General features: G+C 40.8%; 1 protein-coding gene across 1 annotated transcript in view; it reads right to left on the reverse strand.

The window, feature by feature from the left end:
* LOC117826729 (protein shisa-like-2A) overlaps positions 1 to 15,310 on the reverse strand; it is a 20,944-nt gene continuing 5,634 nt past the window's right edge. Inside the window, exons 2-3 of the mRNA XM_034703015.1 lie at positions 7,868 to 8,004; positions 1 to 401 (exon numbers count right to left, since the gene is read on the reverse strand). Of these exons, the coding sequence (XP_034558906.1) occupies positions 214 to 401; positions 7,868 to 8,004 (325 nt within the window). The 3' untranslated portion in view covers positions 1 to 213. The remainder of the gene's footprint in view (positions 402 to 7,867; positions 8,005 to 15,310) is intronic.

The raw sequence follows: 15,310 nt of genomic DNA on the forward strand, positions 1-15,310 counted from the left end.
TTCCATTGTTCTTCATCAGCAGTTTTTAATGAATGCATGAGAATTGAAGCAATCAAGTTCCACAGAATCTGGAGAAGATAACATGGCAATACAAGCCCGACATGAAATAGTAATATGTGGTAAAATAAAGCAGTGGTGACAAACTTTTGTATGTGCTTCTAAATAATTATCAGTAAATAAACAGCTGGTCTAATAGTCTTATATTCCAACAATTTATGCAGGACCCTCAACGTTGATAGAGGTCACAGTAGCCATGAAACAACGCTGGAAAAGGCGGTCAGGCTCCGGGGGCTGGTTGTCACAGTCCAGCTTTGCCCTGAAAAAGTGTCTTCTTGGACGCTGAGGTTCTGGGGGGGCACTGATCAGACTCGGCCCTGGTCCTTGTGGACTTGAACTAGCGCCTGGAAAATAAAAGAATCACTTAATAGGTAGCATATGGAGAGACTGACACAACACAGACAGAATACTATTAACAGTTCATTGCAAGTAGTTATATTAGTAACTCAAGGCATATGTAAAGCATATCTAACAGTATTTTTCTGTGTTTTCCTCTTGGATGAGTCTCCCCAAGTTGGCTACCTTGGGGTGAAAATAAGAAGCTAATGCAGAATGGGAATTATTTATGTCAGCATTTATAAAATGGCGACAACCATTTTCTTTGGCATTTTAATGCCAATTCTGAACCGATGGGTGATGCCACTGAGACAACATTCATGTTTTACACTGTCAAACTTTGGAGCACAAATTGTGCAGCTCAGTCCCATCGACACCTTTAATCTATAGAAGTAATTTCTCTTTGGGGCCATTTTGAATATACAGTCATGGCCAAAAGTTTTGAGAATGACAACTATTAATTTTCACAAAGTCTGCTGTTTCAGTTTTATAATGGCAATTTGCATATACTCCAGACTGTTATGAGGAGTGATCAGCTGCAATTAATTGCAAAGTCCCTCTTTGCCTTGAAAATGAACTTTATCACCAAAAACACATTTCCACTGCATTTCAGCCCTGCCACAAAAGGACCAGCTAACATCATTTCAATGACACACAGGTGTCACACACATTAACACAGGTGTGGGTGTTGATGAGGACAAGGCTGGCGATCAATCTGTCATGATTGAGTGACTGGACACTTTAAAAGGAAGATGGTGCATGACACCATTGTTCCTCATCTGTTAGCCATGGTTACCTGCAAGGAAACACGTGCAGCCATCATTGCATTGCACAAAAAGGGTCTAACAGGGAAGTTTATAGCAGCGAGTAAGATTGCATCTCAACCGTCTATCGAATTATCAAGAACTTTAAGGAGAGAGGTTCAATTGTTGCCAAACAGGCTCCAGGGCGCCCAAGAAAGTCCAGCAAGCGCCAGGACCGTCTCCTGAAGGCGTTACTGCTGCGGGATCGGGCCACCACCAGTGCAGAGCTTGCTCAGGAATGGCAGCAGGCAGGTGTGAGTGCATCTGCACGCACAGTGAGGCGAAGACTTTTGGAGGAAGGCCTGGTGTCAAGGAGGGTAGCAAAGAAGCCACTTCTCTCCAGTAAAAACATCAGGGACAGACTGATATTCTGCAGAAGGTACAGGGACTGGACTGCTGAGGACTGGGGTAAAGTCATTTTCTCTGATGAATCCCCTTTCCGATTGTTTGGGGCATCTGGAGGAAGGCTTGTTCGGAGAAGACGAGGTGAGCGCTACCATCAGTCCTGTCTCTTGCCAACAGTGAAGCATCCTGAGACCATTCATGTGTGGGGTTGCTTTTCGGTTAAGGGAGTGGGCTCTCTCACAATCTTGCCTAAAAACACAGCCATGAATAAAGAACGGTACCAGAACGTCCTCCGAGAGCAACTTCTCCCAACCATCCAAGGGCAGTTTGGTGATGAAGAATGCCTTTTCCAGCATGATGGAGCACCTTGCCATAAAGCAAAAGTCATAACAAAATGGCTCGGGGAACAAAACATTAAGATTTTGGGCCCTTGGCCAGGAAACTCCCCAGATCTTAATCCCATTGAGAACTTGTGGTCAATCCTCAAGAGACAATCAAAAACCCACAAATTCTGACAAACTCCAAGCATTGATTATGCAAGAATGGACTGCCATCAGTCAGGATTTGGTCCAGAAGTTGATTGACAGCATGCCAGGGAGAATTGCAGAGGTCTTGAAAAAGAAGGTTCAACACTGCAAATATTGACTTATTGCATGAATTCTGTGTAATTCTCAATAAAAGCTTTTGATACTTATGAAATGCTTCTAATTGTATTTCATTATACCATAGAAACATCTGACAAAAACACCTAAAAACCCTGAAGCAGCAGACTTTAAGACTTTGGGAAAATTTTATATTTGTGTCATTCTTAAAACTTTTGGCCATGACTGTATAGAGGCTCAACATCACAATAAGGGCTGCTTCGACTGACAGGTGGTTGTGAAAGCGGTCTACTAGATGTTAATCTCATGTAATTTAGACACAGAACAAATTGTTCTGTTGCTTTATTTTCTAGCACTCATTATCAGCTTTTGTCTGTGCTTGCTATCCTTGAACTGTCAGCTGTCTTTGTGTTTCTCCTGCATTGATTCATTTGTGACAGCATGTCGACTGAAGATAGCATTGTTGTTTGTTTTTCCCCACATCCTTATCTTTTAATATTCCACCAAAGGAGTCTAGGAAGTGATTTTATAATGAGATAATTAAACTACTACTTTGATTGACAACACAATTGGACTCTGATTGTGTTGGAAACAATGTGATCAACTGAGCAATTAGCAAAGTAATGAACTTCTATTGGCACGCATCATACAGCTTTGATAACTTAATCTAAAGCCCAAAGTCCACAGGATGCGCTGCGGCGCGTCTCAGCTCCGTCTGGGGCGCGTGCCCCTGGGCTAGACGCTTCAAGTCTATTCGACGGAGCCCGCGCCAAGCATGCGTCAATCTGCACAGAAAAGAACGACCTGGACAGGAAGTCAGGCACAAGGATCGCATGCATATCCGCCAATCTCAAAATCAAACATCATATACGGACTCCTGATCGTTTAAAGATCGAATAGATAAAAAATACTCATTGATTATGGATGTAAGCGACAAACAGCCAAAGTCGACTACAACAGGACTTTAAGATGATAACTGTGTCAGAAGGTAACAGGACTTTAAGATGATCACTGTGTCAGAAGGTAACAGGACTTTAAGATGATCACTGTGTCAGAAGGTAACAGGACTTTAAGATGATCACTGTCAGAAGGTAACAGGACTTTAAGATGATCACTGTGTCAGAAGGTAACAGGTCTTTAAGATGATCACTGTGTCAGAAGGTAACAGGACTTTAAGATGATCACTGTGTCAGAAGGTAACAGGACTTTAAGATGATCACTGTGTCAGAAGGTAACAGGACTTTAAGATGATCACTGTGTCAGAAGGTAACAGGTCTTTAAGATGATCACTGTGTCAGAAGGTAAAAGGTCTTTAAGATGATCACTGTGTCAGAAGGTAACAGGACTTTAAGATGATCACTGTGTCAGAAGGTAACAGGACTTTAAGATGATCACTGTGTCAGAAGGTAACAGGACTTTAAGATGATCACTGTCAGAAGGTAACAGGACTTTAAGATGATCACTGTGTCAGAAGGTAACAGGTCTTTAAGATGATCACTGTGTCAGAAGGTAACAGGACTTTAAGATGATCAATGTGTCAGAAGGTAACAGGACTTTAAGATGATCACTGTGTCAGAAGGTAACAGGTCTTTAAGATGATAACTGTGTCAGAAGGTAACAGGACTTTTAGATGATCACTGTGTCAGAAGGTAACAGGTCCTTAAGATGATAGCTGTCAGAAGGTAACAGGACTTTAAGATGATCACTGTGTCAGAAGGTAACAGGACTTTAAGATGATCACTGTGTCAGAAGGTAACAGGTCTTTAAGATGATAACTGTGTCAGAAGGTAACAGGACTTTTAGATGATCACTGTGTCAGAAGGTAACAGGTCCTTAAGATGATAGCTGTCAGAAGGTAACAGGACTTTAAGATGATCACTGTGTCAGAAGGTAACAGGACTTTAAGATGATCACTGTGTCAGAGGGTAAAAGGTCTTTAAGATGATAACTGTGTCAGAAGGTAACAGGACTTTGAAGATGATCACTGTGTCAGAAGGTAACAGGACTTTAAGATGATCACTGTGTCAGAAGGTAACAGGACTTTAAGATGATCACTGTGTCAGAAGGTAACAGGACTTTAAGATGATAACTGTGTCAGAAGGTAACAGGACTTTAAGATGATCACTGTGTCAGAAGGTAACAGGACAACAAAGTAGAGTTGAATTAGTATTATTAAACTCATCTAAACCTGCAAAAACTAAACTTTACAGTTCAGCAGCATACTCAGTGATGATTAAAGCACGAAATAATGGAATACTGTCCAAATGAGCAGAAATTCAACCACAGAAAGGCTCTGTAACCTGTTGTTTGTATGTGTTGGTTCTCTCTATACTTGACCCAGTTGATCTTGCCTGCTCTGAGCTGGCGCTAAGCTCCCAACACGCCTCCTGTGGACCAGGACGCAAGCCCTCGGACGGAGCAAAGCTGTGTCGCAGCCATAACGCGGCGCACATGTGGACTTTAGGGGTAAGTCTCATCTAACTTCTTACTACAACTCAAAATGAATTTCTGACAAGGAAAGTAGTGATGACAAACATGTAGAATAAATATTTTGATAAAATCAATCCTCTCACTTTTCATTACCAGCAAACACAGCAAGCACTCCACACAGGAGCTTTAAACAAATAATAAGTTTGTCATCTTTTCTTTACTCTACAAGTACATCTTAAAACATTAGAATACTGTTAATATGTTAAATTCTCAATATAATCCATAAGGTAAACTTATATCTAATCCTATATTCATTTTGCCTCTTTTTTAAGAACACATTATGTATTGATTGACCAGTATAACAAAAAGTGAATCTAAATCTGACTACCAACCCCAGCTTTAAATAAAGAATGAAAAATCTTGAACTTTTTCATGGTATACAATTTTTTTCAAATTTTAGATGCACCTGCTGAAAACACATCAGAATAATGAGTGCTACTTCCACCTCTCACACACAGCCTGTGCCTTTCCCTGGCCCCTGTCTATCATCAGAGTTTCTGTAGTTTAGGAATTTCAGTTCCTACTCTCTCAGCTACTGGATCCCTGCTGATTATGCACACCTGCCCAGACTGCCTGCCTGCTGTCCATCAATTTATCAACCCAGCAGTGTTTTCTCCTCACCGACTGGATGCCTGTGCTTGCTGAGCTACAGCTGTGGACACATGCCTCAGGCACCTTCACTGTGGTGATTACTTTGTTGGGTTAGTTATTTTTTTATTGTTCAAATTGTTCTTCCACCATGCTCAGGATCATTCTTCTTCTACCTGCTTTTCCACCACTTCCACTTCTGCTTGTTCAATTAATAAACCTCAATCATACCCCATGTCACAGGTCCGCCTTCACCTTGCAGTTAATGCTGTGATCTTAAATCAAATACAGGATATAATGAAGAAGGCAGTTAGAAAAAAACTGCTACAGCATTACTGGTATCTAGTAATGTAGCCAATACCCAAGGAAACAACAGCAGGTCAAAATTTCACCAGGTAATGTCTGGAAACAATGGGCATAGTGTGCCTATGCATCTTTTTCTTTTTTCAGGATGGCGTTCTTTACAAGTGAAAACTATGAATTGAAGTTTTTTGTTCTGCTAACAATTTGCTAAATTTGCTCTTTTGAATTGAAGCTTCTACGAATAGTTGAGCTTGATATGAAACGGACTGAAATAAGCACTGTTGTCTTTAAACAAGTTTTGCCGCAATACGATCCTGATTGGCTGATGAGACGTGGAAGCCGGGCTCTTGATAAGCAAGGACACCTGTGCTGGAGAAGCATGATGGAAGCACTGTAGGGCTGCTAAATGGAGAGTTGTTAAGAACAAACGAAGGACGGGATTTTCAACTTTGTTTTTCTTGTTAGTTTTTTTTTTGCAACAAGTTTATATGGTTATTATGTCTATGTTTCAAAAATGAGCTGACATCTGAATAACCCTTTAGAACAAAGCAGCATGAGCTGGTTGGGGTGGATAGCATTGTGGCTGGCCAAGAAAAGCTAGGACAGGTAGTCCACTTCTCTTGCCTTTAGTTTGGCAGCCACATGCTACTCAGCTCACATTGATATAGCATGGTATTAGATGCCTGCAAGCCCTAAGATGACAGTATATTTCCCACAGTTGTATTGCCATGATAATCAGCTACACAAGCAGACCTTCATCAAAGGTTGCTTTGGTTTACTTTTGCCTGTCACTCCTGCTAGAGTGGCAGATATCAGATGGGGCAACTAACAGCACAATACTAAAACTTACCTGAAATATTTAAAATACAGACAGGTAAAATGTATGTTTTATAACACTACATAAACAAGTTAAGATAAGATAAGCAAAGAGATACATCATCATACTCTGTCTATTGGTTGTGAAGAGTGAACATAACAGGAAAGTTCCTCGTGGAAGCTTTAAAGAGCGCCCAACACAGATCAGGGACTGAAGAGCGAGTTTTCAATTCTGAAAGTTTTTTCAAAAGAAATGTTTAAAGTTTCCTTAGGTTGACTTCTTTTTGTAATTCAAATTCAGTCAAGTGCAACTTCCATTTGCTTTTGAGTGTCCTGTTTGACCAGAACACTTTTCGATGTGGTCCATCGACTTGGTCCATTGTCAACTTTTGTGACTATGAGAAAAATACACAAATGTGGACATGGCTCCTTCACTTAAATTGAAAGAGCCATACAACCCCAGTTCCCAAATAGTTGGGACCCGTGTAAGTAAGCAAGTAAGATATTGTGTTTTTTTATTTGTGTGTAGTTATGTAATGTTTGTAGTTTTGTCCTGTTCTGTCTTTTCATTTATCTATTGTTCAGTGTTTTTGAGTGTCACATTTGTGTCCTTGATTTCCTGATGGAGGCCGTGAGAATGGTCTTGCACTTCTAGACTATGTTTATATACTGTTTCCTCTTTGTATGGTCATAGACAGCGGTTTTTGAATATGATTTTGAGCCAATGCATTAATTTCCACTACAGAGTCACATCTGTTTTAAATGCAATGCCGCCTGAGTACACAAAGATTTTGGCCTTGTCTCTTTTGTTAAGAGATTTCTCCAGATTGTCTGAACCTTTCCACCTTTTCATGATATGATGACCTCAAATTCTTTGCAGTTTTGAGTTGATGAATGCGGATATTGTGGAATTATTCGCTCACTCAGTCTGGTTCAGTCAGAAGAGTGAACCTCTTCCCATTTTTACTTCAAAAAGACTCAGCCTCTCTGGTGTGCCCTTTTAATACATGGTCATGTAATTAACCTGTTAAGAATTGGCTGAAGTAGCTGTGAGATTTTACTCCAAGTGTTTTTTTGGACATTACACAACTTTTTCAGTGATTTTATGCACCTTTGCCATTTTTTTAATAGTGTTGCTATTTGAAATTCAACATGAATATGACAAATCAATTTGCATTAATTAAATAAATTCAATTTTAACTTTCGATTCTTCTTTTGATTAAAATCACAAAAGCACATTTTCACAAAGCATGAAACACAATACCTTCTATGTGGTATTCAATACTACCCTGAAAGCTTTCAAACTGTACTTTACTGTTTGGCTGTGGCGAATAACATTGAATGCATCATCATCCGATTTAGAAAACAGACATTATCAGCTTGTAGATTGGTAGACAATAGTTTATTTCATTCAAACTATTTGGTCAGCCATCAGTGAGAGCCAAGGGTTGCTTCTGAATAATTCAGAGCCTTTTATTAATGAGTTAGAAAATGCTTCATGCAAAAAAGACGGTGCAGTTAGCTCACCTGGTGCTCGGAGTGGCAGCCCGTTGTCCAGGCCTCGGGGTTTAGTGGTGATGAACAGATAGCAGAGGACACAGAGAGTGATGATGAAGGCAAGCAGAACCAAAGCTGCTACAGAGAGACCAACGAGCGCTCCAAGACTACAAAAGAAAAGAGACACATCAGGTGTAACGTGATCACCACAACGACAGCAGCAAGGATATATTCTAACGTAAATGCATAAAGGTGTTTTTGTGCAAAACAAGGGCTACATTTTTGAGTTCTGAGTAAACATACAAAGTAAACAGCCAGATGTGAATACATCTCCTCATAGTCTCACCACTATGGGGAGCCGAGCATTCAGCCGCTCTGCTCCCCATCTCTGGAACTCATTGCCACCTCAACTCAGAAACACAGATTCTTTCCCCCATTTCAAATCACAACTCAAAACTCATCTGTTTAAAACTGCCTACTCTGTCTGACTCCAATTGCACTCCAATTCTTACCACTTTGTTAGTTTATATTGTTTTCATTTTGTCTTTCATTTTGTTTCCTTTAATGTAAATTTGTGTATGTATATATATATATATATATACATATACATACACACATATCTGTGCGATGTCCTTGAGTGCAGAGAAAGGCGCCTTTAAATACAATGTATTATTACTCAGTCCCTCCAGGAAGTTGCGCAACTATCAACGCAAATTCAACCAATCAGCGTGATTTTTTCGCGGCCTTGCAATTTTATACAATCACCACAAATTTGACCAATTACCTCAATCTCAGCCCCTGTACATCATCGGTTTCATCATCAATTTCACTTCCTTGGAACATAAACATAAGTCCTCACTTGCTTGGCACTTTTCAAACAGCAAAACACGCACAGAGAACGGGTGAAGAGAGGGGACAGCAGGCAGGACAAGTGACCATTACAACATTGTTATTTATAGATTGAGGGGCTCAGTGTTCGCTTGGTCTCTACCTGCAGCAGGTGTGCTTTATGAACCAGCTCTCCTCACCTCCATGCATCTGTCTCGTCTTCATTGATGATTTTTACCCCCCGGTGTGCATTAGTGACAAAGACACAACCAGAGACGTCTGTTTACTATTTGAGGTTTGACGTTGTTGCTGCCATTACCGTAAAAAGCTCCCGTCTACAGCTTGATTTATTCCAGTTTGGTGAAACATCAGACACATTTAGTAAGTCTGGATCAACTCCTAGTCATCAAAGATGCAGATTTGTTTCAGAGTGCCGTGAACTGACTGTCTGTGCCTCTGTCGCTGTGATGTGCATTCAGGGACCGTCGTAAATGTGCAATATAGTCCTTTCATGGCATTTCTCTGTGAATCAAGAGAATCAAAATACAGTCAGTGGCCACATCAAGAATGTTTTCTAAAAAAACCTGTAATTTAGCATATGTAATTGCCCCTGAGATGTTATTGGGGGGGAAAAAAGCAAAAAAAAAATCGCAACTTTCACCGCAATTTTTTCAAAAAGCTGTCACAAATTCAGGCTTTTTGGGCCGCAACAATCACAAAAAAATCCTGCGAAATCCTGGAGGGACTGATTATTATTATTATTATTACTTGGCACCCTGACTGGAACACCTGTATATAAATCAGGCGCTCTTGTACTTTCAAATAAAGCAGAAATGTTCTTCTCCTTTTTCAAACACACCAGAAAATGTGTTACTTCAAATGTTTTCAATAAACCACAGAGTGATTTATTGTTTTAGCATCCTCTTGACCCATTTCTCTGTATTAATGCTAGGAGAGTCTGTGACTTAGTATCTTCCTAGCCATTGGTACCAAACAATTGTTACTGAACGCCAGCTGTTGGCAATCCAAGGAAAAAATCTCCCTTTGTTAACAGGACATCGAGCAGGACACAGGTTTGCCTCTAGCAGCTGGAGGAGGCCAAAAGGTTAAGATAATCAAAGCACCTGGAATCAGAACCAGAAATACTTTATTTATCCTGGGGGGAAATTCAGTCATTAAAGTTGCTCCTATGCACTATAAGTAAGAATATCAAATAATATTAATAGAAAAAGTAATTAATAAGATATAAATACAAATACAATTAAGATAATGATAATAAAAGTATTTACAGAAGACAAAATATGCTATGTTGAAGTCCCCGGAGATCAGGAAGAGGGCACTCTGGTGGTCTGTCTGGAGTCTGGCTATGGCAGCATTGAGAACATTGGACACCGTAGTCGGGTTGGCAGAGGGGGCATGTAAACAGCTACCAGTATGACATGTGAGATCTCCCTGTGCAGATAATATAGTCGGAGGCCCACAGCGCTCTCGGTGCAATCCCGGTCTGCCCCGACAGTCTGGAAGCTGTCAATGGAGACGTGTGCGGGAATACCCAGATGCAGCCATGTTACATTCCTGAAACTCCGTCTGACTCCTAGCTAGTCCTGTTAGCTCGTTTAGGAAGAGCAAGGTGCGTGAACCTACAGGGATGTGATGAATCTAAATGCAAAGATGTTTGTTTTGCCAGAGTATGTGATGGTGTGAGTGTTGACAGGATGTTTAACCATTGCAGACAAACACATATAGACCCTTGGGCGAACTTGCTGAACAACCGTATCAACTTAGTATTGCTTTGAATACAGGAGTAATCATCTATTATTTTTAACCACTGATAAAACCACACCAAAATACCAAAACTGCACCTTTGGACCATTGGCTCAGTTGAAGAATGCTGTAGCTCTTATTCATAGTAGGTCCATCTACACAGGATTCTGAAGGTGCAAGAAAAATGGCACGTAAGTCAGTATACACTGATCAGCCATATCATTGTGACCACTGGCAGGTGAAGATCATTGATAACCCCTTTACAATGACACCGGTTAGTGAGTTGGACATGTTACGCAGCAGGTGTACAATGTGCCCTTGAGGAAAAATAGGCAAGTGTGAGGATGTGAGCAATATTATCATAGCAACATGACTGAGTCAGGCATCTCTCAACCTGCAGGTCTTATAGGGAAATCTTGCTCTACAGTGGTCAGTCCCTATCAATAGTGGTCCAAGGAGAAAGACTAGTGAACTGGTGACATGGTTATGGGCAGCCAAGGCTCATTAATGTGCGTGGGGAGCTGGAGGACAGCACTAAAGGAGCTAAAAGGTGATGCTTGGTGCCTCCAAGTTTGTTGCTTATGGGAGTGTAGAGAAAGACTGGTTTGGTTGCCTATGCTAATCCACAGACGAGAGCACCTAAAGTGGACATCAGAACTAGACCACAAGAGCAAAGGATGAAGGTATCCCATATAAAGGACGAGTTCAAGGTGTTTACTTGGCCATGGATGCCCTACCTTGCAATTTACTGAACTTCCAAGGATCTGCTGCCAATGTGTTGGTGCCAGATACCACAACACAGCTTCAAAAGTCCAGTGGTCCATGTCTTGAGGAGAGAATACATAATATTAGACAGGTGGTCATAATTTGATGGCTGATCGGTGTATCTTGGTGTAGGTCAGTATGCTGGATGTTCTTGGCAAACTAACTCAAGAGAAACACTGGCAACAATAAGAGCACTTTCAACAAACACTGATTCCATTTTCAGCCAACTTTGCCAGCCTGCCCACCTAATAATAGCTCAATGCTCAGACAGGAGTCTGCTGAGAAAATGAGGCATTCATGAAAGACCTGAATCAATGAGTTGACTCCTGATGTGCTATGTGTCGATTATCATTCTGCATTAGCCCTGTGGATTTCATTATTTTTGATGAAGCAAAAATCTGCTCCCTTGTTTTCAAAAATAACCAGCTGCTCATGTTTCAGTCCCTGACTTCTGTCCAATGAATATCTTAGAGACTGGAGAGATTGCCATAACGTTTGTGTAGATATTTATGGTGCCTAGAGGATTAAAGCTGGGGTTGGTAATCAGATTTAGATACACGTTTTGTTATACTGGTTAAAATGATCTTAATGTCCTGATGGCAATCAATACATAATGTGTTCTTAAAAAAGAGTGAAGAAAAGCTGCTATCTACAGCCAGAGTAAACCTGGGAAAACACCAACCAATCACCGTTTTTTGGGACCCAAAATTTTAAACCATTCAAATCCCTTCCTGCCGTTCTGCACGCCTCCTGCGCGTACATTTCCCCGGCGTGCACTCCTCCGAGTCCCCGTCCCCTGCCTCTGCTTCCCCTGACTCTACTGACTGCCCCTCTCGCTCCACCTCGGGCCTGTCCCCTCTGACCCGATGAGGTGCTTTGCTCAGGACTGTAGTCCGGATCAGAGTCTAAAAAGCTCTAACCACGGGGGCTCTGACAAGCAGAAGAATGAATGACATTTAGTAAGTCCTACAGAAATGTAGATGTACTGTAGCGTCCGTCCGGACGCTGAAGGGATGACGAGCCGATTCGTGAACACGTTGAGTTTTAATAACCTGTCACTGTCAGCCGTGATCACGACAACCAACAAAACAACAATCAATGTTTGAATGAATGAAGAACTTCTCCTGTTGTCTCTACTCTCTCCAGCTCACACACTCTACACCTCTCCTGATGCCTTCACTGACTGTCAACACTGTAGGAATTAAGAGCATCTTCACTGAACACGTTTAACAAACAGTAGAGCTGTTACAGAATTATATGTGTTAGAACTTTTCTCCTGATATCGTGTCACCAGTACAACTGGATAATGCTAGCATGACAGTTGTGAGTACTAACAGCAGCCATATTTATTTGTGTTTTTAACTTTCACTATGATAATGTTTTGGTGAGGACCAGTTTTGAATCAGTCACCATCATATGGTCGCAAGTCAGCGGCGCTCGTGCATGTGAGCGGGGGGGGGGGGGGGGGGGCGTCGTTTTGGAGGAGCTCTGAGGGAGGAGGGGAGGGGTTAGACGGAGTCCTTAGGAAATGCTACATTCAAATTCATGCTAGTTTTCCGAGACTGCCAACCCCAGCTTTAATCCACTCAATTTTGGTAATTAAAATTTCAAGTCAAAACAGCAACAGCTGTAAAGACAACTGTTTAGGAAAACTGAACAGTCAAATAATTCCTCCAATTTTTAGGCAACATCTGCCGATCTACCCTCATTTGTAAAGGTTTTTTTTATAGATAAACAGTTTCATTCATATCCATGGTTAGTTGCAATTCTAAAATAAAGTAGGAACAGGAACATGTTATGTTGACCTTAAACTGAATCATGTGCACAATCAGAGAAAATATGTCCTCCTTTGCAGGCTCCTCGTTTCTTTGTTGAGATGTTGCACATTTGAAAAGACTAAAATAGAAACACTATACTGAATCAAATGAATTGATGCAGAACATGGGATTTCAAATAAACAACGATGCTGCTGGAGTGAATTTATGCATGCCTATTCGCCGATGAATATTTGGAATGACTGATTGGTTTGTTTCATGTCATCTGGAACACAATAAACACACACTGAATGCAATTAAAGTAAAATCACAGAATGGAAGCCTGCATCTTTCAACCAGCTGCAAGAAGGAGAAAAATGATGCTGGGAGAAATCCAAACTGATTAAAGCATGCACACTCATGTAAGAGCTGTTGTTTGCGTGTGTGCTTTAAATTAGGCAGATTGCAGGAGTGATGTGTACTGTTTTCATTCCTTATCATACACACATCTACTCTGCTACTTCAGAGAAGTGAAGCCCCTCAGTGAAAGCACCACAGTGAAATTTCTTATTACAGATAATGACACATGACGCAGGATGGTCAGAGCTGGCTAATTGCTTTAGAGCAAAACTCCCACACAGGTGTGGGGATGACATTTTATCTGAGCTGCATTCTGATTTATGATAAACAGATTAACAGAGCACTCCAAACAAGGATCAACTTTCCTTACACTGAAAAGACTCATATCACCTTAAGATAGAATGAAGTACTAGATCTCTGAATATTTGCTGATCACATTATTTCACTACAAGGATGCTTTCACACCTGGAGTGTCTTGAGAGGTTGTTCAGAAACAGGGGGGGTTTCCCTCATTGGCCTGGGTCGTTTCAACATATGAGAGCACACCTAATGCGGAGCTAAACAAGTGAGCTGAGAACACCTAGAAGTGGTGATCTCAGCTCACTTCAAGTTGAACCCTGGAGCTGTTCTCTTGCAGTCAGAACGCAATCAACCAAACAACTAGAGCAAATAGTTTGACTCATCACACTCTAGTGTAAAAATAGAGATAAGCTAACATTACTTACTGTCGCCATCCAGTTCAACATCAGCTGGTGCCTAGCTGGTGCTAGGTATGACAGCATCACATGATTCAACAACTGGTTTAGCTCAGAGAATTTTGTCCAGCTTGTTGAACTAGGGGAATTTCTCCTTTTCATCACCGAATCCTCCACTTTCTCTAAGCTGGTCTCACACCTTTACACACTGCTGTCAGAGTTTCTTGGCCTGTGCAACACTGCTTGGCAGAGCAGTAAAAGTCACTCTCATTAATGACTTGACTCACAAGTTTGTAAACTTCTGTATTTTAACAAGTGGTGTCCAACATTCAACAAATATGCTCATGTCCATGAGGGTGGATGAGGTATTTGACCTCCTTACTGCTTCATGTCCACCCACAGCTCATTTTGCTGGTAGGCTGTTGGTTGAAACCAGCTTCTCACAATGCAAAGTGCCTTCATTCGTTCATTTACCTATGTAGTGGGACAGAGAGGCTGTGAGATAATGGTGGAAGCCCCGCCCTGCATGGTTTGTGCTTTGGCCTGCTTTACAATATTGCCATGTGAACAAAAAAAAGATCCATGGGAATAATGTTACAACATGTTATTTTATCATCTGAATCAGAACAAAGCGAAAAGCTACAGGTGTGAAAGCAACCTAATATTTTTCCTGTGCTGTATTTAATAATGCACTTCAAGGTTACAATCAGTACAAGGGGGTAGGGCTGAGCTATATGGAAAATGATGTTATCACGATAACATATTTCATACCAGTCGATATCGCTAATTATCACGATAAATATCAAATCATTATTTCATTTAAATTTAAATGCAGATTTTTGGTGAAAGTTAAAGAAACCAGACAATTTGTTAGTTTGTATCTGGATTTAGTTTTCTGATAAACTTCTTGAATCCATCATTTCTGATGGGGCTAACAGGAAGCAGGTATTTAGTGTAAAATTAGATTTTTGTGTAAGTTTTAGTTTATAGATTCTTATTTTTCTCAGATCAAGGTTATTTCCATAATTTGATTTTCATTTACAACAAATATATGTCAAATTGTGTACTATGTATCAGTTTATAGACTCTTGTTTTGAGTTGTGCTCTCCCCTTTAAGATTATTACGATTACAGGCAGAGTAATGCTGTTTCCCACAGTTCAGTGAATGCATCACGCACAGTGGACATTAAACGTGTTTCTGCTCTTCCTTTACCCACATCATGTAAGTATATTTAATGAAGTGTATTAAGTTAACAGTTAAAGCAGAGTCAGCACAGTGTCAGACTAATGACTCGCTGTTCAATGCC

Source organism: Notolabrus celidotus, chromosome 2, assembly GCF_009762535.1.
Source record: "Notolabrus celidotus isolate fNotCel1 chromosome 2, fNotCel1.pri, whole genome shotgun sequence".
Taxonomy (NCBI): Eukaryota; Metazoa; Chordata; class Actinopteri; order Labriformes; family Labridae; genus Notolabrus; species Notolabrus celidotus.